Source organism: Canis lupus, chromosome 2 (assembly GCF_011100685.1).
Source record: "Canis lupus familiaris isolate Mischka breed German Shepherd chromosome 2, alternate assembly UU_Cfam_GSD_1.0, whole genome shotgun sequence".
NCBI lineage: Eukaryota > Metazoa > Chordata > Mammalia > Carnivora > Canidae > Canis > Canis lupus.
The window spans coordinates 35,533,071-35,557,750 of record NC_049223.1 but is presented as its reverse complement, the minus strand read 5'-3'; the positions used below and the strand labels follow the sequence as shown (position 1 = coordinate 35,557,750).

Genomic DNA, 24,680 nt, shown 5'->3' with positions numbered 1-24,680 from the left:
CAAAATATTTCAAAATACTTGTTTGAGGGCTAATAATGAAGTTACTGGTCTACACAAAAAGGAAAGGAAAATATTGAGAGTAAACAAACAAAGTAATAGTAGATATGATCTAAGATTTTTTTGCCAAAATATTATTTGAAAATTAAACCAAACCTGTTTGTTGAAACTCACGCGAACAGAAGCATCAGAGTTAGTGCTTAATTTGTTATTCTCCTCAGTGACACTTATTTCCAAAGAAGCTTCATTAGAGAGATCTTGTGGGGGGCCCATTTCTTTAGTCATAGTGCGAAAATTAAGCCTTGCTTTCTGAGAATCAGAGGCAATGCACAGATTGTAGGCATAAGGCAAAGTCCCTTCGCTACAGTTGGGAGGAACCACAGGTCCGGACTTGACACACAGACCAGGCCGAAGGCAGCCCCAGGTGGTGGAGCTGGAGGAGCGTCCCAGGCGCAGGGCAACCGCCAGAATCACCGCGAGGAGGAAGAGCACGGAGATCAAGGCCAAAGCCACCACCAGGTAGAACTGCAGCTCAGCCTGGGGATCAGCGGGCGCCTGGCGCTCGCTGACGTCTGGCAGCGCCTCCTGCAAGCTGTCAGCGAAAACCAGGAGCAGCGTGGCTGTGGCCGAGAGGGGCGGCTGTCCCCCATCCCGCACAGCGACCAGCAGGCGCTGGCGGGCCGCGTCCCTGTCGCCCAAAGCACGCGCCGTGCGCACCTCGCCCGTGCGCAGCCCCAGGCTGAAGAGTCCCGGCTCGCTGGCCTGCAGCACGTGGTATGACAGCCAGGCATTGTGTCCCGAGTCGGCGTCCACCGCCACCACCTTGGTGACCAGGTAGCCGGGCTGCGCGGCGCGCGGCACCGTGTCGAAGAGCGCCGAGCCGTCGGGCCCCAGCGCCGGGTACAGCACCCGCGGCGCGTTGTCGTTGCGGTCGCCCACCAACACGCGCAGGCTCACGTTGGCGCTGAGCGCGGGCGAGCCCTGGTCGCGGGCCTGCAGGGTCAGCTCGAAGGCGCGCAGCTGCTCGTGGTCGAAGGCGCGCTGCGCGAACACCACGCCGCTCTGCGCGCTCACCGACACGTAGGACGCCAGCGCCCGTGGCTCCAGGTCGCTGGCCACGATGGAGTAGGAGACGCGGCCGTTGGGCCCCAGGTCGGGGTCGGAGGCGCTGACTTGGGCGATGGAGGCTGCAGGAGGGTTGTTTTCGGCCACGTGGACCACGTAGGAGGCCTGCTGGAAAACTGGCGCGTTGTCGTTGACGTCGGTGATGTGCAGAGTGATGCTTGAACTGGAAGAGAGGGGCGGCTTTCCCCTGTCGGTGGCTGTAATAGTGACATTATAGGAAGAGGTCTTCTCCCGGTCCAGGGCCCCATCTGTTACAAGCTTGTAGTAATTATTGGCAGAAGATTCAATTTTGAAAGGAACTTTTTCTTTTATGAGGCATGTGACCTCTCCGTTTTCTCCCGAATCTTTGTCATGTGTTTTGAACAGAGCAATCACCATCCCGTGTTCTGTGTCCTCGGTTATGGAACTAGACACTGAAGTGAAAATAACCTCCGGGGCATTGTCATTCTCATCTAAAATTTCTACTATAATTTTACATTCAGTGGCCATGCCTCCACCATCCTTGGCTTCTATGTTAATGGTATAACTTCTACTGATTTCGAAGTCTATGGGACCTTTGGATTTAATTTCTCCACTTTGATGGTCTAGTATAAACATATTTCCAATATCTCTTAATGTTTTGAAGGAGTAGGTGATCTCTGCATTGATGCCCTCATCTTGGTCGATGGCTGTCACCTTGAGTACAGAGGTGCCTGAGGGTAAGTTCTCTGGAAGGCTAACTTTGTACACATCCTGACTGAACACTGGGGCGTTATCATTGGCGTCGGTGACTTCAATCTTGATTTGAATGGTGCCACTTTGGACAGGGTCACCCCCGTCCATTGCGGTCAGGACCAGAAGATGGGAGCTCTGGTGTTCTCGGTCCAGGGGCTTCTCCAGTATTAATTCTGGGGCATTCTTGCCTGCAGTCTTATCCTTCACCAGCAGAGAAAAATGCTCATTATGGCTGAGTTGGTAACTCTGGAGAGAGTTAGGTCCTACATCTGCATCTATAGCAGATTCCATACCGAACCGAGTTCCTAGCATTGCAAATTCATTGATTTGTAAAACAATGCTATTTTGGGGAAAATAAGGTGTATTGTCATTTATATCTTCTACTCTCACCAATACGTGAAAAACATTTAGAGGATTCTCTGCCACGATCTCTAAGGGCACAATACACTGGGGATTTTGGAGACAAAGTGACTCTCTATCTATTCTTTCACTGACGAATATGTTGCCATTCTCCGTGTTTATGGTAAAGTATTGTTTCTCTGCACTAATTCTGAGGTTTCGGTTCAGTAAATCTTCTACATGCAGCCCCAGGTCTTTAGCTAGGTTCCCTACCACTGAGCCCTTGGCCATTTCTTCGGGAATAGAGTAGCGGATCTGCTCAGAAAGCCCCCCACAGAACAAAGGCAGCAGGAAGGGAAAGAGTACTTGCCGCTGCCCGAAATGGCTCCTCTGCTTCACCCTAGTTCCCATCCTTTCGTGCGCTGCCGCAGCCTCAGATGTTATAAGACGATGCTTTACAAATTGTGTTTAAAATATTTCCTGTTAATGCGTAGAAAACTCAACACTCTCAGTTTCAAGGCATCCTATTTCGTATTTCAGAATCATTTTTGCTAAGCAGAGAAAAAGCCCCGAATTCTGGGCTTTATCTCCTTTTAGAATTGCTTCCGTGACTGTGCAGAAAATCAGGTAGCTCGTGGGCTCCAGCTCTTGCAGCGCATTGGCCAACAGCGGCGCTTGGAGTCTACTAAGAAAACTGCAGTTTGAAGCCTTGCAAATAATGGCAGTCACTAATCTGACAGATTGTTGAACTGATGTAGAGGGAATGAGGCAATGTATGAGTTTCAGATGTGTCTATTTTCCAGTGTTTACTATCAAAGAAGTTTCCTTTAAAATATGATTCTATAGAAGAGCCATTAACCCAGGAGGCAGTGCACATACTGGAGTAACAAAGCAAAGTCTTCTCTCCCAACTTAAAACAAAGACCTGTGATAAAATAGCCTCCAAGTGACATAGGTAAATTTTTACAGCCATGAAATACCACCTAGTATTATCTTCAATATTATGTGCAGATAACTTTCCTCCTCCTTTTTCCGGAGGTAACTGGAGGAGAGTTCAAAGGCATACTCAGGATAAGGATGGCCAATGACATATAATCTTCCTTGCCACTTATAAAAGACATCTTTGAAAAGGATTATCAATTGTACACTTTCACCATAAAATACAAAAGCATTCCCTTGTAGGTTACCATAGGAATTTAATGACATGCAAAAATGTGAGAGTGTTTTATTTTTATCCTCTAACTGGATCACATGTTGTACCCTAACAGATCGTTATCACTAACTCTGAGTCAAAATAACTGTCTTAATCTCATGTTTCAAAGATAACCTGTCCTGTTTGTTCTCCAAGATTTTGGTTGCCAGCTCCTAACTGTTCAATGTTTAAAAAATACATGTAACAACCTCCCTCTCCCAGCAAATCATATCCTTTTTACTCATCTAATTTCAATTCAAGTAAAAATGCCTTAAATCTTTTTTTCTGTTTCCACATCCATAGGCATAAAATTTATTCCTACATCCTCAAAGCATTCTGACATTTTTCTTGACATCGAGACAAATTTAGGCATCTAAATTTGCAGGATTCCCCTTTCCTACAGTTGAAATTCTTTTTTGCCCAAACATTAGACACTCAATTATAGTTAAATATATTAAGGTCAATTCCTGAATGAGAAAGGAAAACTTGAAAGGGAACCTGAATATGTAAATAATCTGGGCCAAACATCTCAAAGTGGCATGATCAATTCAAACTAAGCTGAATTGATTATGGAGATGATTCCTGTGATCAAATATCCTCAGTAAGTCTCCTTTTCTCACTTGACTTTCCTAGACATTGTTTCAGATAACACATAGGTCATTAGGTAACTACCAGAGCTTCAATTACAAGTTGGTTCTGATATAAGGAAGGATCGAGCATACTTAAATATAATACAAAATGAATTTTCAAAGGAAATAAAAAAGGAATCCATGACTCATAGGCATATTGAAAACAAAACAAAACAAAAAATACAGCTAAATCAGTCTCACAAGGTCCAAATAACTACCCCATCTCTCATATTCACAAAGTGGATCACATCAGTAAATCTGAAAGTATAAACATGTTTAGTCAATTTGTAAATGACTTTTTGAGAAGCATAGGATCAAAATTATTTCCTCAAGTGAACTTACCACGTAAAAAAAATCTTACACACAAGTACAAGAATAAAAGGAAATAATACCAGTTTTAGTCAACTATTTCTTCAGAAGAGAAGAATCAAATGACTCCATCGTAGAAACAGAAAAGATGCCTAGAAAAAAGAAGTATACTCTATATTTTCACTCCCAAGAGAATCTAGTAGTAAAAAAGCAGTCGATTTTTATGTTTTGGTAGTATAAATAAAAGAGACAAAGTTGAAATAATCAACATAATTTAAACATATCATCACCCATCAGAGATCAAAATATAATTGTTTCAGGCTCAAAGAAAAGCTTACATGTGTAAACACCTGCAAGTGTGTATATATGTGTGTATAGATAAGGAAAAGAACTACAGAGTATATGCCACTGAATCAACAAGGTCAAATTTGGACATTAGAAATAAAGTAAATAATGGTAGGATATAATTATAAATTAGTGAAGGCAATGTGAAGTTGTAATAGGGAAATAAATAAAAACTGTGAATCATTAATTTGAATCCTCACCAGTTTACATTGATAGCCACAGAGACTGATGATAGAAAAATATTACTAAAATTTAACTTATTATATAGCAAGCCATGATAGCTGAATTAGACCTTTAGAATCAAAAGAGAATATGCCAGACGAAGAGAAAAACTTTTCTGAAAAGTGATGTTAATTTGTTGAAAGATAAAGTACAGGAACGCACATGTATTGCTCTAAATATGTATAAACCGAATACATCCTCCCACTAAAAACAGGTTGGTTTTGTTTTGTTTTGTTTTGAAAAAGCCACCTAAAAGACTTGTGCAGCGATACTAACAACTGGGAGGCAGATAATCTCACCTGATTATTCGTAGAGTCCGGATTGCCTAAATCAGCCGCTGAATTTTCAGTAATCAAGAGTGGCTCGCTTTTCCCACAGCTGTACTGGCTGAGGAGCGTGTCCGCATAGTTGGGCTGCGGGAAGATCACGTGACTCTCCCGCGAGCCCGCGGTCAGGGACACCTCGTGAGAATAGGTCTGCAGGAACGCCCGCACCCCGTCCACGCCCACAAACTGCGAGGCCGAGGCCGGCGCGCCCAGCAGCCCTCCTCCTGCAGCCTGGAGCAGACGCGACGCGTGCCAGCGCCTCAGCCTGAGCGCCAGCAGCACGATGACAAAGGCGAGGAAGACGCAGGAGACTGCGGCCACTGCCACCACCAGGTACAGCGTGAGGTCTGAAGCTTGGGAGTCACGTGGGGCTTCCAGGCTGCCCAAGTCAGCCAGGACATCTGGGATGCTGTCAGCAATGGCCACAGTGAGCGTGACGGTGGCCGAGAGAGGGGGCTGGCCGTGGTCCTGCACCGCCACCACCAGGCTCTGCTTGAGGGCGTCTCTGTCTAGCAGGGCCCGCGCTGTGCGCACCTCTCCCGTGTGCAGCCCCACCTGGAAGAGCCCAGGCTCGCTGGCCTTGAGCAGGTGGTAGGACAGCCAGGCGTTCTGGCCAGAGTCTTTGTCCACTGCCACAACTTTGGTGACCAGGTAGCCAGGCTCTGCATATCGGGGAGCCAGCTCCACACCAGTGGAGCCATCGATGGGGAGGGTAGGGTACAGGATCTCTGGTGCATTGTCATTCTGGTCCAGCACGAATATGCTGACAGACACATTGCTGCTGAGTGATGGGTTTCCACTATCCTTTGCTGTCACCCACAGTTGCAGGTCACGAAACTGTTCATAGTCAAAGGAGTGCAGGGCATACAGGGTGCCAGTATCTGAGTTAATGGAGATGTAGGAGGATAAAGGTGCTCCCTGGAGGGTATCTTCCACCAAGGAATAAGTGACTTGGGAGTTCTCTCTGCTGTCCAGGTCAAGTGCCATCACTGAGAAGAAGGAGGCTCCTCTGGGGTTGTTTTCAGGAATGTAGACAGAGTAAGATGAGTCAACAAAAGTGGGCGGATTATCATTGTCGTCTGCTACCTTTATTGAAATGTGAGTTTCTGTAGACAAGGGTGGAAATCCCTGATCTTTGGCTACCAAGGTTATATTATAGCTGTGGACCTGCTCCCTGTCCAGCATTCTGTTTGTTATCAATTTGTAATAATTTCCATAAGTCTTTTCTAATTTAAAAGGCAGACTGTTAGGAATGAAACATGAGACTTGACCATTTTCTCCAGAGTCTTGATCTTGTACATTTAGAAGAGCAATAACTGTACCTGGAGGAGAGTTCTCCAGCACTGAGTTAGTAGAAGATGTGATAGTTATTTCTGGAGCATTATCATTCACATCCACAACTGTGATGAACACCTTAGCAGTGGTGGAAAGACCTCCACCATCTTGACCTTGAATTTCCATCTCATAGAATCTATATTTCTCAAAATCCAGAGAACCTCGTATTAAGACTTCTCCAGTTTGAGAATCCAGTTGGAATATTTCAGAAGTTTTGCTTTCCATATTCCTGAATGAATACACCACTTCCCCATTGATTCCCTCATCTGGATCAGTTGCATTTACCATGAGAACCCGAGTTCCAGAGCTGAGATCCTCAGGAATACTCACTCGATATACAGACTGTGTAAACTTTGGTACATGGTCATTTACGTCGAGGACCACCACATGAATGGCAACAGCACCCTGGTGGATGGGATCTCCTCCATCAAAGGCTGTGAGGAGGAGGTGGTGAGCAGCCTCTCTCTCTCTGTCCAGACTCCCCTCCAGCACTAGTTCTGGATTCTTGGCCCCATCTGTTCCACCTCGCATTTGTAAGGAAAAGTAACTATTAGGATTGAGCTGGTAGCGCTGAAGGGAGTTCATTCCCACATCTGGATCCCTAGCGCTAGGAAGGGGAAATCTGGATCCGGGACTTGCGTGCTCACTGACTTTTATCTCTATTTCCGCCTCCTGAAAGCTGGGGGCATTATCATTAATATCCATTATTTCCACCTCTACTCCATAAATTTTCAGGGTATCTTCCACAAGTATCTCTATATTTAAAAAACAGGAAGACACTGTCTCACAGAGCTCCTCCCGGTCTAACCTACCTGCAGTGATCAAGCTGCCACTTCGCGGATTCAGAGCGAAAAGCTGCATCCTATCTCTGGAGATGATGCGGATGCGGCGTTCCGCCAGCTCCCAGGGCTCCAACACTAGGTCATTGGAAATATTGCCCACGAAGAAGCCTTTGTCTGTCTCTTCAGGCACCGAATATCGGATATGCCCTGCCTCAGACTCCTGTAGAGTCCTCAGAAAAATGTACAGGAGGACCAGCCCGCTGCGGTCCAGGCGTAGTAGCGGATTCCCCATGGCAGTAAACTGAGCATATATTCTCTGATTTCCTGAGCTGTTTTGTTCTGAATCGGCTTATGTATCTACGAGGTTCCGGAATGATTGCAGCCAAAATATACTAGAGAGCGAACCACTTTGTTTCCAGCATCAGGATCTGTGAGTATCCATATTACTCCGCTTTGTGTTGTAGAGATGAGGGAGGGAGGAAGGGACTGCTGCTTGCAGCTTCCCATTCCCTGATTGGTGAAGAGCGGCGCCTAGAGCCGAATCTTATTATTGCAACGAGTAAGAAAACCCAACTAATGTGTCTTCCGTAAGTTATTACACACTTTTCCAATAATTATACATATTTATAACAATGAAAATTGCACACAATAAAGAGTTACATAATGTGATAAAGATTTACTAAGAGCACTTAATAAAAGTAATAATTATTAAAAAGAGCTTGCTTAATTTAAAAAATATTTTTTTAAAATATTTTTAAATACTACTGGAACTGAAAACTTGTAGGTTAGATTTCCTTCCTATTGATTTTTAACAACTGAAGGGAATAGTATTTGTGGATGTGGAACTAGCACAGTTCCAAAAAAATATCAGGGCACATGACTATAATTCCTAACAATATTTCTTTATTGAGTAAAATAAATAGGAAACATTTGAGAAAATTTGGATGGCATTAGGGTAGTCATTTAAAATACCAAAACATAAAACTATAATTGTGTTCCATATTCTTAAGTAATAGCCTATTTCATGAAAAAGTTGCCAGAGATTTCTATACATATATATTTTTACTCTGAATGGAGAAGGACTCCATTGTAAACTTTAAACAGTTATACCAATAGGTTTGACTTAGATTTACCCTTAAGAACTTCATCAAGAGACTGAATCTAGAATCATTATTTTATTTTTAAGTAAGCTCTATGCCCAAGTTGGGATTGAACGCATAACCTTGAGATTAAGAAACACGTGCTCTACCAACTGAGCAAGTCACATGCCCCTTTATTTAGAATCTTTAAACGATGGCATATTGAAAAATATTGGCATATTAGAATATAAAAAGTTATTTTAAATACTTACCTGTTTAAAAGTCTTCTTGTCTGCTTCAACATTAGGAATTAAAATGCTAGCTGATAGCCCCAAAGAGCTATCTTTGTTGAGAATATCTTGTGTGGCTGGAAAATGATCAACAGATGTGAGAAAATTAAATTCCACATTAGTTTGATCGCCAGGCACACACAAATTATAAGCATAGGGCAATGTTCCTTCACTGTAGTTAGAAGGAATCTCGGGTCCAGACTTGGAGCAGAGAACAGACTCAAAGCAGCCTCCTGTGGCCAGGCTGGAAGAGCTTCTCAAGCGCAGGGCAACCGCCAGAATCACCGCGAGGAGGAAGAGCACGGAGATCAAGGCCAAAGCCACCACCAGGTAGAACTGCAGCTCAGCCTGGGGATCAGCGGGCGCCTGGCGCTCGCTGACGTCTGGCAGCGCCTCCTGCAAGCTGTCAGCGAAAACCAGGAGCAGCGTGGCTGTGGCCGAGAGGGGCGGCTGTCCCCCATCCCGCACAGCGACCAGCAGGCGCTGGCGGGCCGCGTCCCTGTCGCCCAAAGCACGCGCCGTGCGCACCTCGCCCGTGCGCAGCCCCAGGCTGAAGAGTCCCGGCTCGCTGGCCTGCAGCACGTGGTATGACAGCCAGGCATTGTGTCCCGAGTCGGCGTCCACCGCCACCACCTTGGTGACCAGGTAGCCGGGCTGCGCGGCGCGCGGCACCGTGTCGAAGAGCGCCGAGCCGTCGGGCCCCAGCGCCGGGTACAGCACCCGCGGCGCGTTGTCGTTGCGGTCGCCCACCAACACGCGCAGGCTCACGTTGGCGCTGAGCGCGGGCGAGCCCTGGTCGCGGGCCTGCAGGGTCAGCTCGAAGGCGCGCAGCTGCTCGTGGTCGAAGGCGCGCTGCGCGAACACCACGCCGCTCTGCGCGCTCACCGACACGTAGGACGCCAGCGCCCGTGGCTCCAGGTCGCTGGCCACGATGGAGTAGGAGACGTGGCCGTTGGGCCCCAGGTCGGGGTCGGAGGCGCTGACTTGGGCGATGGAGGCTCCAGGAGGGTTGTTTTCGGCCACGTGGACCACGTAGGAGGCCTGCTGGAAAACTGGCGCGTTGTCGTTGACATCCGCAATGTGCAGAGTGATGCTTATACTAGAAGAGAGGGGCGGCTTTCCCCTGTCGGTGGCTGTGATGGTGACATTGTACTGGGGACTGTGCTCTCGATCTAAGGCTCCATCTGTAACCAGCTTGTAGTAATTATTAGATGAAGAATGAATCTTAAATGGAATATCTCTACTTAAATTACATGTGACTTCTCCGTTTTCCCCAGAATCCTGGTCCTGTGTTTTGAAGAGAGCCACGACCATTCCTGGATGGGAATCCTCCAAAATCTGATCAGAGAGAGAAGTAATGATTATTTCAGGGTTGTTGTCATTTTCGTCTAGAACTTCTACGATTACTTTACACTGTGTAGAGAGGGATCCTCGGTCCTTGGCTTCTACATCCATGGTATATCTTTCTACTTCTTCAAAATCCAAGGGTTGATGAGTTATAATGCTTCCTGTAGCAGAATCCAGAGAGAACACGTGCTGGGCTTTATTAACCACACCAAGGAATGAGTAGGTAATCTCAGCATTGAAGCCTTCATCTTGGTCAGTGGCACTCACCTTCACCACCAAAGTGCCTGGGGGCACGCCTTCTCGAAGACTGACCTTGTACATATTTTGGCTGAACACTGGAGGGTTATCATTGGCATCCACCACCAGGATTCGGATCTGAGCTGTGCTGCTTTGTGGTGGATCCCCGCTATCTAAGGCTGTTAGTACCAAATGATGAGAGCTTTGTGTTTCTCGGTCCAGGGTCTTCTTCAGTACTAATTCTGGATATTTGCCACCATCGGGATTGTCTTTCACCTCCAAGGAGAAATACTCATTTGGACTTAGTTGGTATTTGTTCAGTGAATTCATATTAATATCAGGATCTTCTGCAGACTCAAGAATTATTCCAGTCCCTGGGGTGACAGATTCACTGATTTCTAAGTTTATTTCACCTTTATGGAATTGAGGGGCATGGTCGTTAATATCCTCAACAACCACAATGATATGAAAAATATTTAAAGGATTTTCCACCACGGCTTCCAACTGCAACTCACATCTTCTTCTCTCTTTGCATATCTGCTCACGGTCTATTCGGTCTTTCACAAGTAAGTCCCCACTCTCTGCGTCTACGTAGAAAAGCAGCTTCTCCGCACTAACTCGCAGCTTCCGAGCCGACACATCCAGGACGCTGAGCCCAAGATCCTTGGCGAGGTTCCCCACCACCGAGCCCTTGGCCAGTTCCTCGGGAATCGAGTAGCGGATGGGCTCGCAGATCGCGGGGTAGAACAAAGGTAGCAGGAAGGGAAACAGTACTTGCCGCTTGCCGGCTGGCCGCCTCCGAACACAGCTCCCTCCCATTGCGTGCTCTAGTTCTTGCTGGGTCCCAGTCTTTCCAGCTGGAGAAAGTGCATGCTATCACACTGGTAGCATTCGGCCCAGAACATACAGAGCCTAGGGTCTTGGGACTGGGAATCTCTGTGTGCTGGGGAGAGTATGCGCAGCCAGGAACCGGAGTGTAAGCGGTTCTTTATGTCGTTGACTGCACAGGAAAACCCAGGCTAGAGGCAGAGGAATCCCCAGGCGATAGCACTTGCCCTGTACTGGCCGACAGCGGCGCCCAGAGGCTCTGTGTGGAACCGCAATCTAGTTTTTCTATCAGGAAATCCTTTTATTTTTTTAATTTCTAAAACATTTAAGTAACCTTTTCACCCAATGTGGGGCTCGAACCCACAACCCCAAGATCAAGAGTTGCATGTTCTACCGACTGAGCCACCCAGGCGCCCCAGGAAATCTTTTTTAAAATGTAAGATGATAACTGCTAAAATAATGAATCTTATTTTTCACTGATTTCATTTTCATCATGAAATATGTTTCACATGGTCAAAACTATCATATGTTATATATGTTAAAAATTTACATAGTCTCTGAGCAGGTAAAAAGATTTTTCAAAATTCAAAAAAACCACAGAATATAGAGTGGAAAGTAGGTCTTCTATCCCATGGCCTGTTGCTATCCAGTTCTCCCATCCAGAAGTAATCACTGCTGTTCCTTTTTTAAGGTATCATCCACAAAGGCAAGTACTGAAGACAAGCAAAACCTTTTTTTGTCTTCAATACTAGCTTATGTTTAGCTAGAAAGTATTAATCCATCCTCCATATTTAGGAACTAGAAGGCAGTCATTCCCATATTCATTACAATCATCTAAAGTGTTCTCTACTGCCTTTAAATAATAATATTTTAAAACACTTAAAATAGCTACATATCAAAAGAGTTTTTTTAAGTCAGTATTTTTCAGAACAAAAAATTATTTCAGACAGATGCATAGTAATTTTGACCCCAAAGACAGAAATTTAAAATGTCTGTTTCAATAAGTTTTTTTTCAAGATTTTATTTATTTATTCATGGGAGGCATGGAGAGAGAGAGAGGCAGAGACACAGGCAGAGGGAGAAGCAGGCTCCATGCAGGGAACCCGATGCAGGACTCAATACCGGGTCTCCAGGATCACACCCTGGGCCAAAGGCAGGCGCTAAACCGCTGAGCCACCCAGGGATCCCTGGGATCCCTGTTTCAATAATTTAAGCTAAAAACTGACCCAAAGAGATGTGCTCTCCTTCCACAGAACTATTATTGCATTTTTAAAAAAGATTTATTTATTTTTATTTGTGATAGAGAGAGAGAAAGAGGCAGAGACACAGGCGGAGGGAGAAGCAGGCTCCATGCAGGGAACCCGATGCAGGACTCAATACCGGGTCTCCAGGATCGCGCCCTGGGCCAAAGGCAGGCGCCAAACCGCTGAGCCACCCAGGGATCCCCCCACAGACCTATTATTGAACAAATGTTAGATGACATGAGAAAAGTCATGATTCCCTAAATATTTTGAGACACATTAGGGCATTCTTTGACTTTGTGCTACCATATTAGTTTAGAAGAATATAAATAATAAATTAAAAGTAAGATATCAAACCAAGCACATAACCATCTTCAATAAAGTAAATGGGCTTACTGATCACCGATCATAACTCTACTGATCATTTGTTTAGAATAATTTTGTGTACATCTCTGCTTATATTCAGATCTCCCACAGAAATGATATTTCTCTAAGTTTATTGTGACTCCTAATTTCAGAGTTTTCAGAAATTGAGGTGGGTCTTCTTTCTTCTACATTAAAGAGCTACTGAAATACTGTTGGCACAGATCTTTTGCTCCTGTACTTAGAAACATGTACGAACCTGTATCCCCAGTCTATATTTTTTTCATCCTTAGACATGAGAGAATTTAACGAAAAATGCTGACAGAAGAACCCAAAATTTGCTTCTATATGTTAACCTTCTATAAGTTCTTTAGAATCCCTACTGAGTAAGGAAAGTCAAATTAAAATGCTATGTCTTCCATATAATAGTATGAAATTAGAATGGCAAGCAAAAGGGATGTTGCATTGTTACCAATTATGATTACACTTGGAAATATTTAAGCACACATTATTATCACATTGTTATCAATTGTCAATAGAATATTAATGAAAAATTCAAATCTATCTAGGAAGCATATTTAGCTGTAACTATCACTACAAGGTATAGGTTGAAAAGAAAACCACAAAGGTGTTGGGAAGAACAACATTGAGGAATCTTGTATTTGGGTTGTTTCCAATGAAGCTAATGCTTTTAGTTCTGATATTCACCTATTCTTACCAGCCCGCCTTCAAAACAAGAGCTAGGGTTGCCTAAGGAGGATTTCAACATGTGGCCAACAGAAGTGCACATAAATTGACAGACACTTCTATATGAGAGTCCTCTCAGGGACTGTCATACTATACTAAACAAAACTATAAAGTAGAAGGTTCTGCAAGGCAAACCATAACAGCTTGTAACCATAGGCCTTCACTGGGATTAAGTGAATATTGACCGGAAAGCAAAAACATATTAACCTTACTAACCATCAAGTTCTGTTCTTCTTTTAACAAGAAACAAATATCACTGAAACGGAGGAAAAAGTGAAAATATAGATTGAAATATTCTATCATTATGCTGTAAACCTAAAAGTGATACCAATTATAATTCTTAAAGAGAGTAAAACTCACTGGAGCCAAAGGGGTGTCTTCTATAGGAAACTTCGAATCATCCAACAAAGACAAACGATCCTTTTTCTCACAGCTCTCCTGGCTGAGGAGCGTGTCCACATAGTTGGGCTGCGGGAAGATCACGTGACTCTCCCGCGAGCCCGCGGTCAGGGACACCTCGTGAGAATAGGTCTGCAGGAACGCCCGCACCCCGTCCACGCCCACAAACTGCGAGGCCGAGGCCGGCGCGCCCAGCAGCCCTCCTCCTGCAGCCTGGAGCAGACGCGACACGTGCCAGCGCCTCAGCCTGAGCGCCAGCAGCACGATGACAAAGGCGAGGAAGACGCAGGAGACTGCGGCCACGGCCACCACCAGGTACAGCGTGAGGTCTGAAGCTTGGGAGTCACGTGGGGCTTCCAGGCTGCCCAAGTCAGCCAGGACATCTGGGATGCTGTCAGCAATGGCCACAGTGAGCGTGACGGTGGCCGAGAGAGGGGGCTGGCCGTGGTCCTGCACCGCCACCACCAGGCTCTGCTTGAGCGCGTCTCTGTCCAGCAGGGCCCGCGCTGTGCGCACCTCTCCCGTGTGCAGCCCCACCTGGAAGAGCCCAGGCTCGCTGGCCTTGAGCAGGTGGTAGGACAGCCAGGCGTTCTGGCCCGAGTCTCTGTCCACTGCCACCACCTTGGTGACCAGGTAGCCAGGCTCTGCGTATCGGGGAGCCAGCTCCACACCAGTGGAGCCATCGATGGGGAGGGTAGGGTACAGGATCTCTGGTGCATTGTCATTCTGGTCCAGCACGAATATACTCAATGACATGTTGCTGCTGAGTGGTGGGTCCCCACTGTCAGTGGCAATCACCTGAATCTGTAGATCACGAAACTGTTCATAGTCAAAGGATCGCAGTGCATACAGGACTCCTGTGTCTGAGTTTATAGAAATATAGGAGGATAGAGGGGCTTCCTGGAAAGTGTTTTCAGCTAGGGAGTAAATAACCTGAGCATTCTCTTTGCTGTCTGGGTCTAGTGCAGTTACCGAGAAGATGGAGGCACCTCTAGGGTTGTTCTCCAAGATATAGGTGAAGTAGGAGATGTGGGAAAAGGTGGGTGGGTTATCATTAATATCTGCCACTTGCAGGGTGAAGTGAGTGTCCGTTAATAGGGGTGGATTTCCTCCATCCATGGCTGTCACTGTGATATTGTAAGAGGATACCTGTTCCCTGTCCAGGGTTCTGTGTGTCACCAGCCTATAATAACTGTCGATGGATTTTTCTAACTTAAATGGTAGATCTCCTGATATTGAACAGGTGACCTGTCCATTCTGACCAGAGTCTGGATCATGCACATTTAAAAGAGCTATAACAGTCCCCAGAGGTGAGTCTTCCAATAGGGGACTAAACAGAGATGTAACAGTCACCTCTGGACTGTTGTCATTTACATCTTCTACTGTAATAAATACTTTTGCCATTGCATGATATGCTCCTCCATCTTCTGCTTGTATTTCTAATTCATAGAAATCTGTTTCTTCATAATCTAGATCTTCTGATAATTTTATTTCCCCAGTATTTTTGTTTAGTTGGAATTTCAACAATTGTGTGTCAGGTGATTTTCGGAACGAATATGTTACTTCTCCATTGGCTCCTTCATCCTTGTCTGTGGCAGTGACTCTCAGCAGGTGTGTCCCCACAGGCAAGTTCTCCAGAACACTCACTCGATATTCTGGCAAGGTAAAGACTGGTGCGTTGTCATTCGTATCGAAGACAGTCACACTGATGAGAACCGTACCAGATAGGAGAGGGTCACCCCCGTCCAAGGCAGTGAGGACAAGATGGTGCACAGCCTCTTCCTCACGATCCAGGGCATGCTCCAGCACCAGCTCCGGGTATTTGACTCCACTGGCACGGCTCTGAACTGCCAAGGAGAAGTGCTTATTGGAGCTGAGCTGGTAGCTTTGGAGGGAGTTCTCACCCACATCTGGATCAACAGCTTCCAGGAGAGGAAAACGCATTCCTGGAGCGACGTTTTCATTAATTTTTACGTCTACATTTTCTGCTTGGAATTTTGGGGCATTATCGTTGATATCAGTTACTTCTATTTCTATCCCAAAAAGTTTCACCCTATCTTCCACGAGAATGTTAAAATTCACCAGGCACCGCGCGCTCTGAGCGCAGAGCTCCTCCCGGTCTATCCTGTCCGCGGTGACCAAGCTGCCGCTTCGCGGGTTCAGAGCAAAAAGCTGTGTCCTACCTCTGGAGACGATGCGGGCTCCGCGCTCCGCCAGCTCCCAGGGCTCCAGCCCCAGGTCCTTGGCGATGTTGCCCACGAAAGAGCCTTTCTCTAACTCCTCAGGAACGGAGTAGCGGATCTGCCGGGCTTCAGCCTCCCATGACAGACGGAGAAAAAGACAGAGCAGAACCAGCGCTGTGCGGTGGGAGCGGTTCCTTCTAGCAGCCATTGTTGTCTAGTCAAGGAAGTCTCGCCAAATATTCGCTAGCGGGATACACAGCGAATACTCTGCGTTTTGACAGCTTCCGTTTTCTTTCTCTGGCTTCTGGGTGCCTCGTGTAGCCTAGGCACCTTAAATTCTGGAGACAGTTTCGCTGAAGCCCAGCAGCCGGTCTGTAGAAACTGAGGAGCTTTGTGTAGTCAGAGCCCTGAAAATCCGGATTGAGCACAGGCTGTGTATCTCACCTAGTAGGTGAACAGCGGCGCTCAGAGTCCTCAGGAGTTACTGCACCCACTATGTATGCAATGGAAAAAAACGCTACTCTTTGTTGGATATTTTATTTTACAAAACTGTTTTGGTTTCTCAGCTGATATTCCTTAAGCCAACTACTATTTGTAGGTTTCTCACTGAGTAGGATAAATGGAATGAAAGTACTATAAAATATTAAATGAAAGTAACTGGTCAAATCCATATTTGCAATACTCATTTTCTCAGTAGAAACGTACCCACTGGGATCCCTGGGTGGCGCAGCGGTTTGGCGCCTGCCTTTGGCCCAGGGCGCGATCCTGGAGACCCGGGATCCAATCCCACATCGGGCTCCAGGTGCATGGAGCCTGCTTCTCCCTCTGTCTATGTCTCTGCCTTTCTCTCTTTCTCTCTCTGTGACTATCATAAATAAACAAAAATTTTAAAAAATTTTTAAGAAAAGAAACGTACCCACTGTAAAAGGTTAAATAATGCCTATTTTATTTCCTACAAGCTTCTAACTATATTCAGAAGAGTCTTACAATTTTATTTGAAATTTTGATTGAAATGATCTCAGTATGTTTAATAGACATTCATATAGAGACTGTATGAGATATACCCTTTATAATTCACTTAATTTTTTATTTGAGCTTTAAGCTAATTAACCAGTTAATTAAATTTGTTTAGCATGAATATTGTGGAAAAGGTTTTCTTTTTTTTAATTTTTATTTATTTATGATAGTCACAGAGAGAGAGAGAGAGAAGCAGAGACATAGGCAGAGGGAGAAGCAGGCTCCATGCACTGGGAGCCCGACGTGGGATTCGATCCCGGGTCTCCAGGATCGCGCCCTGGGCCAAAGGCCCGCGCCAAACCGCTGTGCCACCCAGGGATCCCTGTGGAAAAGGTTTTCAAAATACTTTTTCTTTCTTTCTTTCTTTCTTTCTTTCTTTCTTTCTTTCTTTCTTTCTTTCTTTTCTTTTCTTTTTTTTTTGTTCATGAGAAACACAGAGAGAGAGAGGCAGACATAGGGTAGAGGGAGAAGCAGGCTCCCTGTGGGGAGCCTGATGCGGGACTCAATCCCACTACCCCCAGATCACGACCTGAGCCAAAGGCAGAAGCTCAATCACTAAGCCACCCAGGTGCCCCAATATTCTTATTTCTAAAACAGTTTTATTGAGCCTTTGTGAATTTTTTGAAAAAACATTTGTTATTATAGGCATATATAATTAGAAGCTAATCTGGCCTGTTTAAATGAATTGAGCAAGTAACCACAAACTAAAAGAAATATAACGTGCCTGTGTTGTAATGGGAAGAAAAATATCTATAAGAATTTCAAGCTACAGTTTTTACAAAGTTAGAATAGTGATGTACTTTAAAAAAAGATTTTATTTATTTGACAGAAAGAGAGCACAAGTAGGGGGAGCTGCAGAGGGAGGGGGAGAAGCAAGCTCTTCATGCAGCAGGGAGGCCATGGGAGCCTGTCCTGAGGTGAAGGCAGATACTTCACCAACTGAGCCACCCAGACACCCCTAGGTTCACATTTTTCATTTAGAGAACAAGTTCAGAAATGTTTATGTCACTATACCCCCAAGCATGGAACTCTTAAAAGATTTTATATTTTGTCTTGAAAGACAAAATCAGACAATCAGAGACAAAGTACAAAAGGCAATATTTCATTCGCTTTCTTGGAAATTATCTTGCAATGTAGAAGATAAAAGATTAGGAAGTACAATTTGAGCTCCAAGGAAAGATGAACATAAGAAGACAACGAGAAAACCCAAAAGTTGAAGAGAAAAATTCTTCTAGGGTAGTTAGTATTAAGTTCTGGGGAGCATTGAAAACTTGGCAATGGAAAACAAGGTTGACTCATCTCCTAAGGAAAATAACTTTGCATAGAATTTCAGAGACTTGTGGATCTGCACCCAGCTTGCTTAGTTTTTTAAATTACTAAAATAAATGGAAGTACCTAAATATACCCAGGACATTATTTGCAATATATGTTTCTTTGAAAAAAGCACTTCCTTTGATACTTAATGGGTAGCTTAATATTCTTAAACTCAAAACATATAAGTAGGATATGGAAAATTCATCTTAAATCTTATCAGATTTGAATAATTACTCATTTTTTGTAAGAAGTCACTACCTGTTTTGCTAATCTGAACTTGACTAGATATCTCCAATTTAGTGACATTATTTCTGAATTATAGAGCAACTTATGAAACGAGTAAATCTTGAAAAATATAACCCACAGAGTAAACACTAAGAACACAAAAAGATGATTAGTTACAGAAATAAGAGAAACTAGTAGAATATTAAAGAAGACACAAAAGTGGAACTCACCTGTGTGAAAGTCTCAGGATGCGCAGTCAAATCATGCCCATCCTGAAGTGGAATTAAGGCCCCAGATGAATCATTGCAGAGTAGTATATCTTGTCCTGAACTCAACTGCTCGTTACATTTCAGAAAATTAAACTCTGTCTTTCCAGTATGGGCAACGCACAAATTGTAGGAATAGGGCAAAGTCCCTTCGCTACAGTTGGGAGGAACCACAGGTCCGGACTTGACACACAGACCAGGCCGAAGGCAGCCCCAGGTGGTGGAGCTGGAGGAGCGTCGCAGGCGCAGGGCAACCGCCAGAATCACCGCGAGGAGGAAGAGCACGGAGATCAAGGCCAAAGCCACCACCAGGTAGAACTGCAGCTCAGCCTGGGGATCAGCGGGCGCCTGGCGCTCGCTGACGTCTGGCAGCGCCTCCTGCAAGCTGTCAGCGAAAACCAGGAGCAGCGTGGCTGTGGCCGAGAGGGGCGGCTGTCCCCCATCCCGCACAGCGACCAGCAGGCGCTGGCGGGCCGCGTCCCTGTCGCCCAAAGCACGCGCCGTGCGCACCTCGCCCGTGCGCAGCCCCAGGCTGAAGAGTCCCGGCTCGCTGGCCTGCAGCACGTGGTATGACAGCCAGGCATTGTGTCCCGAGTCGGCGTCCACCGCCACCACCTTGGTGACCAGGTAGCCGGGCTGCGCGGCGCGCGGCACCGTGTCGAAGAGCGCCGAGCCGTCGGGCCCCAGCGCCGGGTACAGCACCCGCGGCGCGTTGTCGTTGCGGTCGCCCACCAACACGCGCAGGCTCACGTTGGCGCTGAGCGCGGGCGAGCCCTGGTCGCGGGCCTGCAGGGTCAGCTCGAAGGCGCGCAGCTGCTCGTGGTCGAAGGCGCGCTGCGCGAACACCACGCCGCTCTGCGCGCTCACCGACACGTAGGACGCCAGCGCCCGTGGCTCCAGGTCGCTGGCCACGATGGAGTAGGAGACGCGGCCGTTGGGCCCCAGGTCGGGGTCGGAGGCGCTGACTTGGGCGATGGAGGCTCCAGGAGGGTTGTTTTCGGCCACGTGGACCACGTAGGAGGCCTGCTGGAAAACTGGCGCGTTGTCGTTGACATCCGCAATGTGCAGAGTGATGCTTATACTAGAAGAGAGGGGCGGCTTTCCCCTGTCGGTGGCTGTGATGGTGACATTGTACTGGGGACTGTGCTCTCGATCTAAGGCTCCATCTGTAACCAGCTTGTAGTAATTATTAGATGAAGAATGAATCTTAAATGGAATATCTCTACTTAAATTACATGTGACTTCTCCATTTTCCCCAGAATCCTGGTCCTGTGTTTTGAAGAGAGCCACGACCATTCCTGGAAGAGAATCCTCCAAAATTTCATCAGAGAGAGAAGTGATGATTATTTCCGGGTCATTATCGTTTTCATCTAGGATTTCTATGATTACTTTACATTGGGTAGAGAGACCACCTCCATCCCTTGCCTCCACTTCCATGGTGTATCTTTCTGTATCTTCAAAATCCAATGGCTGGTTATTCTTAATCGTACCTGTTTTCTCATCCAGTGAGAACATGTGCCTTGTACTCTGAGCAGTGCTCCTGAAATAGTAGTTTACTTCTGCATTGATGCCCTCATCTTTGTCAGTGGCTGTCACCTGCAACACAGAGGATCCGGGGGGCAGATTCTCACTAACACTGATAGTATATTCATTTTTGCTAAACACTGGGAAGTTATCATTGGCATCCCTGACAAAGATTTCTATTGCAGTGGTGGCACTTTTTGATGGGTTCCCCCCATCCAAGGCAGTCAGTATCAAGCGATGAGAACGCTGTTCTTCACGGTCTAGGAGCTTCTCCAAAGATAACTCTGGGTATTTACCACCATCAGAATTAACTCTAACCATTAATGAGAAATAAGGGTTAGGATTTATCTGATAATCTTTAACTGAGTTCGTGTTTATATCGGGGTCAGTGGCAGGGTCAAGAGATATTCGTGCACCTTCGGATACAGATTCACTGATTTCAAAGTTTATTTCATCTTTATGGAATTGAGGGGCATGGTCGTTAATATCCTCAACAACCACAATGATATGAAAAATATTTAAAGGATTTTCCACCACGGCTTCCAACTGCAACTCACATCTTCTTCTCTCTTTGCATATCTGCTCACGGTCTATTCGGTCTTTCACAAGTAAGTCCCCACTCTCTGCGTCTACGTAGAAAAGCAGCTTCTCCGCACTAACTCGCAGCTTCCGAGCCGACACATCCAGGACGCTGAGCCCAAGATCCTTGGCGAGGTTCCCCACCACCGAGCCCTTGGCTAGTTCCTCGGGAATCGAGTAGCGGATGGGCTCGCAGATCGCGGGGTAGAACAAAGGTAGCAGGAAGGGAAACAGTACTTGCCGCCTGCCGGCTGGCCGCCTCCGAACACAGCTCCCTCCCATTGCGTGCTCTAGTTCTCGCTGGGTCCCAGTCTTTCCGGAAAGCTGAAGAAACTGCAATCCGCGGCGTCACTAGAAGAACATTCCGCCCATGACAGGCGGCGCTGGGAATTCGTGGATGTTGGGCAGTCTGCGCGGCCCGGAGTCTCAGTGTGTGAGCGGGTTTCCTTCCGTATGTGTTGGTGACTGCGCAGGAAAGCCCAGGCTGGAGACTGAGGAATCCCGAACGACTGCGCTTGCCCTGTACTGGCCGACAGCGGCGCCCAGAGGCCCCGTGTGGAACCGCAGTCTGGTTCCTCGAATCCAATTTTTCTCTAGAATATCTCTAGAATATTTATATAGCTCTTCGAAATTCCTATATATTTCTATATAGGCCCTATACTCTGAGAAGTGCTCCTGATGTAATATTTTACTTCTGCATTGGCCTACTTATCCCAGTAAGTGGCTTTACTGCAACACCGGTGAGCTGGGAGCTGATTGTATATAGAGAGAAATAGAGAAATGTATACGAAAGAAATATGTGTGTGTGCAGAGAGAGAGGATATGTATATATTGCTCTTTGAAAATGCACTTATATAATAGCTCCAAATTTTAGTTTTACTGAAGTATTACAGCATATATACTTAGTTTTTTTTTTAAAAAAAAGATTTTATTGACTCATGAAAGACACAGAGAGAGGCAGAGACACAGGCAGAGGAAGAAGCAGGCTCCCTGAAGGGAGCCCAATGCAAGACTCTATCCCAGGACCCCAGGATCACAACCCCAGTCAAAGGCACTCAACCACTGAGCCACCCAGGTGCCCCTATATAGTTTTTAAAAGAAATTTATTATGGAAAAAATTTCAAACTTATACAAAAGTAGGGAGTATTATTATTGAATCTTCGCATATTTGTCACCCAACAGCAATAATGATCAATACAAGGCCATCTTCATTTAAAATATATAGTAAGTCCTCATTATTTTGAAGCAAATCCAAGATATTTTAATTCTTCTTTTAAGATGAAACATTAAGATAAGCAATGATTTTATCTTTAAGCCTATTTTGTTATATAAATCGTGACCAATGTAAAAGTCCTATCTTGTTTGAGAAAAGTAAAATTCAGCATTTTACACTCTGCCCAGTTATCCGTGCAGTGAGCTTGCAAATGGTATTATTAATGGTAGAGAATAGTAGTTACATCATGATATACAAGCCATCATCAATATCTGTTCTTTTTCCCACATTAACGCATATTTAATATTTATGAATACTAAGTCCCAATGGTTACTCCCCAGGACAGAAATGTCAAGTAATGGTTTCCCAACATCACAGTCAAAAATATGACCCGCATGCTTTAGTTTTTTCTTACTAGCTTAGGATTAGAGTATTTGAAATAATTATAATGTCTGTATGTCATAATAGTTTTCCAGACTTTTTAACCCTATACCCAGCATGTTTAGAATAGAATTTTGAGTCAACTTCAAAGCTTATTTTTAAAGTCTCATGGAGGGGGGCCTGGGTGGCTTAGTTGGTTAAGCCTCTGACTCTTGATTTTGCTCAGGTCATGATCTCTGCATCTTGATATCCAGCCCCCCTTCAGGCTCCTGAGTGGAGAGTCTGCTTAAGATTCTCTCCCCCTCTGTCTGCTCCACCCCCTTTCACTCTCAAAAAATTAATAAAAAATAAAGACTGCTGGAATGTCTTTTATTACTTAAAATGACACTATGTTTAAAATCAAATACTGTTTTCCTTATAGCTAAAAGCTAATAAAATATTTTTAGAACTTTTCCCGGCAGTTCCTGAAAATATTTTCCTAAACTGTCTCCCTTATCCAGATTTATTTCTAGCCTGTAGGTTGGAGAATTGAGCCATAAGAAAACAGGTAATTGAGGAATAATGTTCATCTCCGTTGGTTTTTCCTCTTGGTGTTCATTCTCAGAAACGCCTCTAAGTGAAGTATCATTCTTCCTTCAGAAATTATCTTTAAATTCAAACAACCTCTACAAATATGTGATCTGAAAAACAAAACCTCAAAGGCGTATTGTCCTATCAGAGAAACAGAAAAGCAAAAAAAGTCTGGGCTTCCACTTTCTTCAAGAAGAATGGATGTGTTTTCTCACTAATGTGCCTTTACAAAATCAGTATGAGCTGTAGTTATGTTTCAGCGGTATGTAAGAGTTTCAAAGATATGTAAGAAGTTCACAATGGGACCACTAAAGATAACAACAATAGTAAATTTTGGGGATGGAAAACTACCCTACCCCTAAGAATTAATAGTAAACTGATAACCAACCAAGCAACCCCACCCAAATAGCCCATTTCAATGCTCAGTAATAGGAGTAGTCCCATGAAAAAGGTTTCCATTGACCCTCGATTAATTTAATTATGAGAAAGTGAAAATTTTGTCAGTGATATAACCAATAAATGCCTCCTATAGATGTTAGAGGAAAAATTAGGCCCAGTGAAAACTGTGTGAAATATGTTAACACACATGTATGTGTTAATCTTATATTAATGGTGTATCATGCCTTAAGTGCAAAACTTGAAGAGAAAACCAATTATAATAGAAAATAAAGGAAAAATGGAACTTACTGATACCAAAGAGGTGTCTTCTATAGGAAACTTAGAATCATCTGAAACATATAAAAGGTCATTTTTCTTCCAGCCCTCTGGCTGATCAGCATGTTGTCATACTTGGGCTGGGGAAAGATCACGTGACTCTCCCAGGAGTCCACCATGAATGAAGCTTCCTGGGAATAAGTCGGCAGAAAAGCCAGTACCCGGTCCATACACACAAAGTGAGAAGAAAGCGCACCAGCCAATCCAACTCCCAAAGCGTGGAATAGATGTGAGGTGTGCCAGCGCCACAACCTGAGTGCCAGCAACACAATGACAAAGGTGAGGAAGAGCCAGGAGATTGCAGGCACTGCCACCACTAAGTATAAAGTGAGATCTGAGGTCTCTGGGTGTGCAGAGACCTCCAGACTGTTAAAGTCAGCCAGCACATCTGGAATGTTAGCCAAGGTCACAGTGAGTGTGATAGTGGGTGAGAGAGGGGGATGACCTACCACCAGGTTCTGCTGGAGCCTGTCTCTGTCCAGAAGGCCCTGTACCTCAAAGAGCCCAAGTTCACTGGCCTTGAGCAGGTGGTACGACAGCCAGGCATTCTGACCTGAGTCTCTTTCTACAGCCACCACCTTGGTTACCAGGTAGCCAGGTTCTGGATACTGGAATGTCAGCTCCACACTGGTGGTACCATCAGTGGCGGAGAGTGAGGTACAGGATCTTTGGTGCATTGTCCAGCACAAACAAGTTCAGCGACACGTTGCTGCTAATGGTGGGTTCCCCCTGTGGCTTGCCCTCACTTGCATTTAAAGATCATGAAACAGCTCAAAGGTGAAGGAGTGCAGCATGTATATCATGCCAGTGTCGGAGTTGATGCAGATATAGGAAGAAAGATGCGATACT

General features: G+C 45.3%; 1 protein-coding gene and 1 long non-coding RNA gene across 30 annotated transcripts in view; one reads left to right on the top strand and one right to left on the bottom strand.

Moving 5' to 3' along the window:
* Nucleotides 1–24,680, bottom strand: part of LOC478038 (protocadherin gamma-C5) — a 194,281-nt gene that overhangs the window by 71,659 nt on the left and 97,942 nt on the right. For 2 of the 29 annotated variants that reach the window (XR_005355451.1, XR_005355452.1), the window contains exons 1-2: nucleotides 5,171–7,918; nucleotides 4,388–4,456 (exon numbers count right to left, since the gene is read on the bottom strand). The exons of 17 other annotated variants lie outside the window; for them this stretch is intronic. Coding sequence is in view for 7 of the 12 variants with exons in the window: in XM_038530404.1 (XP_038386332.1) it covers nucleotides 5,171–7,606 (2,436 nt within the window). In the remaining 5 variants the exon portion in view is untranslated. Of the gene's footprint in view, nucleotides 1–153; nucleotides 3,336–4,387; nucleotides 4,457–5,170; nucleotides 7,919–8,665; nucleotides 11,313–13,806; nucleotides 16,705–18,814; nucleotides 21,530–24,280; nucleotides 24,651–24,680 lie in introns of those variants that run through there. 10 more of the 29 variants (XR_005355449.1, XR_005355450.1, XR_005355453.1 and 7 more) reach the window with 10 other exon arrangements.
* On the top strand, nucleotides 1,048–21,974 carry LOC119870209. Its single transcript, XR_005355459.1, has 4 exons — nucleotides 1,048–1,820; nucleotides 5,117–5,530; nucleotides 13,880–14,160; nucleotides 20,110–21,974. It is a non-coding gene; the product is annotated as an uncharacterized LOC119870209 (long non-coding RNA).